The sequence below is a fragment of the Priapulus caudatus genome, unplaced genomic scaffold, assembly GCF_000485595.1.
Source record: "Priapulus caudatus unplaced genomic scaffold, Priapulus_caudatus-5.0.1 Scaffold947, whole genome shotgun sequence".
Lineage (NCBI taxonomy): Eukaryota > Metazoa > Priapulida > Priapulimorpha > Priapulimorphida > Priapulidae > Priapulus > Priapulus caudatus.
Genome location: NW_014578008.1, coordinates 63545 through 67253, shown reverse-complemented (window position 1 = coordinate 67253; position 3709 = coordinate 63545). Strand labels below are relative to the sequence as shown.

General features: G+C 43.7%; 2 protein-coding genes across 2 annotated transcripts in view; one reads left to right on the top strand and one right to left on the bottom strand.

Moving 5' to 3' along the window:
- Positions 1 to 332: 332 nt before the first annotated feature.
- LOC106814575 (origin recognition complex subunit 4-like) lies at positions 333 to 1857 on the bottom strand. The gene is made up of 5 exons (XM_014818915.1): positions 1718 to 1857; positions 1398 to 1577; positions 982 to 1072; positions 532 to 607; positions 333 to 412 (listed from the first exon to the last, which is right to left on the bottom strand). Exons 2-5 carry the CDS (start codon positions 1526 to 1528, stop codon positions 333 to 335), a joined length of 378 nt encoding a protein of 125 aa, XP_014674401.1. The 5' UTR covers positions 1529 to 1577; positions 1718 to 1857.
- A 112-nt stretch (positions 1858 to 1969) lies between these two features.
- The window catches only part of LOC106814585 (mitochondrial import receptor subunit TOM40 homolog 1-like), a 19545-nt gene continuing 17805 nt past the window's right edge, over positions 1970 to 3709 (top strand). The window contains exon 1 of the mRNA XM_014818926.1: positions 1970 to 2280. Coding sequence (XP_014674412.1) covers positions 2073 to 2280 — 208 coding nt within the window. The 5' untranslated portion in view covers positions 1970 to 2072. The remainder of the gene's footprint in view (positions 2281 to 3709) is intronic.

Below are 3709 nucleotides of genomic sequence, written 5' to 3'. Positions count from 1 at the left end.
AGAACCATATCCTAGAACACTATCCCACAATGACCAGGAGGTGCTGCCACCTGGATCGCACCCCCAGAACCATATCCTAGAACACTATCCCACAATGACCAGGAGGTGCTGCCACCTGGATCGCACCCCCAGAACCATATCCTAGAACACTATCCCACAATGACCAGGAGGTGCTGCCACCTGGATCACAACTAATACTAAAAGGTGCAATAGGCTCTGCGGCTCCAACATAATGTATATAACTGTGCGTCAGTGTTAATATAGCATTTGCGAGATTTGATAAAACAGCGTTTCTTGCACATACATGCATTGCGATCGCCTTTCGGTTACATTCATCCGTCTGTCGCGGTGGGTTTATCAACCACGATCTCGCCAACGACGCGGTTACCAAATGAAGACTGTGCAATCTTTCCTGGAGTTCAGAAGCAAGTAACCGGTTGTTTAACAAATACTAGTTACTAGCGGGCCTGGAACACGTATATGCCTTCCGACAAGAGATCAGATTTTGTAGCTGCTCCTCGATCGACATACCATTGAGATTCACCCGCTGTAGGTTGTCTCGCACGTGCTTATCCCGAAATAGCTCTTCTAACACCATCTCGAGCAACTGCGGAAAGAAGAAAAAACGGTCAACGCTCTCACATCACGCACACAGCATCACATCTAACACAGGCTCAGTACATCATCGCACGTGCTCACGGTGGCTCCTCCCATCACGCCCTGTGTGCTGTACTCATCCTATATATACTTGTCTGTGTGACAGAATAACGGTGTTGTTGTTCCGAAGCAACGGCGAGGACTGGCAGTGAGATCAAGTCTGCCCCCATCACGCTCACGCTACAGCATACATGTATATATATATATATATGTGTGTGTGTTATATAACCAGGCCTTATTATATATTTATTATAGGCTATTGCGTGATGGGGCGGGGGTGAAGGACTTGATCCCGCTAACAGCGTCAGCAAGGTGCACTCTTACGGTAGTCTTGCCGCAGCCGCGGGACCCTATCAGCAGCGCAGAGTTGCTCTCACCTGCCGTCGCCGTTCGCCTTATCATCTCGGCAACATGTCTGTAGAAACGAGACAAGGAACAGCATGTATGCATGCATCACGGAGCGTTAACAACTTCAAATTTGTCATTAAAGAATGTACGGTCACCACAAAGTGGTATCTATTAACGAAACCTACATTCAAATATTCGCATTCGTTATTTGATTTTTGTACTTGTAGGGGAGGTTGAGATGGAGAGAGGAGATTGCACTTTGCAGATCCAGAGGGGGAGGTTGTATTGCATTTGCAAAGCCAGAGAGAAGCCAGATATTCCAGCTTCTTGACAATTGATAATCATGCAAACATTTATTTGCACACTGTGCATCAATGGCATTGACAACTTACGCCCGTTGGGGTTCGTAGTGCTCCTTCATTCTCTCCCTCCCAGCTACACGCATCCCTTCCAGCAGTACCCTTTTCGCTTCCAACCACGGTTTTTCTAAGGCTGGTTCGGCACTCGATTTCTTTCTAACCATGCTTGATTTTTTGTTGGCAAGTAGTCAGGTTCTTCATGAATTGCTAAAGCTATATAATAATGAAATGTAAAGTAAATAAACAAGTGACGAATCGTGTTAGTGATATAACTTCAGCGTATGTACTGTACAATTATTTCATGCTTGCCGCTATGACCCTTTGCGTAATGCCGACATCCGGTTCCGGCTGACCTTTCAGATTTCACCTTTCAAGCAGCCAGCTGAACTCTGAAGGTCAAAATGGGACGCAAGTAAAATCACAGCGATGCTAGAATGCCTACATATCCTATATTGCAGGATATTATATGCGTACAATGACAATGATAGTATTAAATCTTGATATTTATTAGTTTAAACTTTCAACCCAAACACAAGACAAGAGCACATCACGAAAGCCACGTGTCCTCTGTATGAACCAATCACAGATGTGATTTAGTATGCACATGGCGACCAAGGTGGAAAGCACATGATAATTTACTGTCATTGAAACTTTATTTGGTTCCTATGAAATTAAGAGTGCTTAGCTCCTAACACAGTCGTTACAGCGATGGGTAGTGTGTTGGCGACAGGACCACAGCCCGTGGTTTCACCTCCTGTCGGTGCCCCTCCGCCACCGATGTCAGCTAATCCTTCAATCGTACAGGATGACCCAAGTCATTCCGCTGGTGAACAGGGTATTGTAAGTGACAAGGAGGTGGAATCAAGCAACACTCTTAACCCTGGCACATTCGAGGACCTCCACAAAAAATGCAAAGGTACGAAAAACATGGGTCCCAATAAAACCAATGTGTGGGCTCGACGATAGCCTGGCGGGCCGCCAGGCTATAAGTGCTCTTGGAGAACCCTGCCTCTGACATGATAAATTAGCAACTTAGATCATATATGCATCATAGCATATTTACAGGTGGTGACTGATGGAAAACTTACCTGTACTTGCAGGTTAGACCTAGAACACAGACACACCTGTCTTTGCCATCTGATAGGTAACTTACCAATCTACAGGTGAGACCTAGAACACAGACAGGTGTCTGCGCCGTCTGACAGACATCGAATAGGTTGTACAGAAGCGTCTGATTCTTGTGTTGAGCAAACAGATCAAATTCATCGATGACAAACAAAATAGAGACACTAGACTTCCCACCTGAAATTTTGATTGAACAGATTAACAAACAATACTCAGGGGCAGAAATTAACTTGTGAACAAGGGAGTCCAACAGACTCCCTGCCCCTCAAAAAGACGGAGTCTGCAGCAAAATGAGGGAGTCCGCAGTCTAAAGTTCAAAACTAAAGAAAACAATAACGCATATGAAGATTCATGAGGTTGCCCGTCTGCTATATTTTCTTTGGGCATTTACTGAAACATTCCGCAAGGCCGTGCTCTGGAATGAACTAGTTAGTATAGCAGAATTTTCAGGGAGTTACACGGACTCCTGCATATGTCAAATCAGAGAGTCCGACAGTAAATCAGGGAGTATTTGACTCCGGACTCGCGTTAATTTCGCACCCTGATACTTGTCAACAAGTAATACAGTACTAGATATTTGTAGTGTAGATATAGATGGTTATGAATCATAGATATGTTCCTGGTTTTACGTTAAACTGGTTTAATGTTGGCTATCAATAGAAGAAGATTTTATTAGTTTCACCCTTACCAGACTTCAAGGATTCCAGAAGGAAAGAAAGCGTTTCCGAAAATGATCCCTAAACAAAAAAACGGTTGTAGCAAAATGATTTCACACATGCTTGTGTAATGCATGCTTTCAGATATAATCGTAACTATGTTTGTACAGTTATTCCCCCAATATTTTAATCCACATTTTAGACAAGTCAATCATAGCAAAAACAGAGTGAAGAGCAATGTTCGTGATACGTTCCACTGACAAACTGTCGCGCTACAGGCTATACTTTCAGGTTTCAATCTATTGCGACCGGCTACTGCCACCTAGGGGTACTTACAAATACGTGGTCATCAAGTGTGTTTTCCAACTGGAGCTGGGTCGTGATTTCCTTTAGTGCCAATCTGTCATCCCTCTGTACCAGACCTGTGTGATTACACCACATCTTACATATAACACTATCAACCAACGTCTTTCCAAGCATTTCTATAGCAAACATCATAGTAACAACATAGTAATGTATATAACTGTGCGTCAGTGTTAATATAGCATTTGCGAGATTTGATAA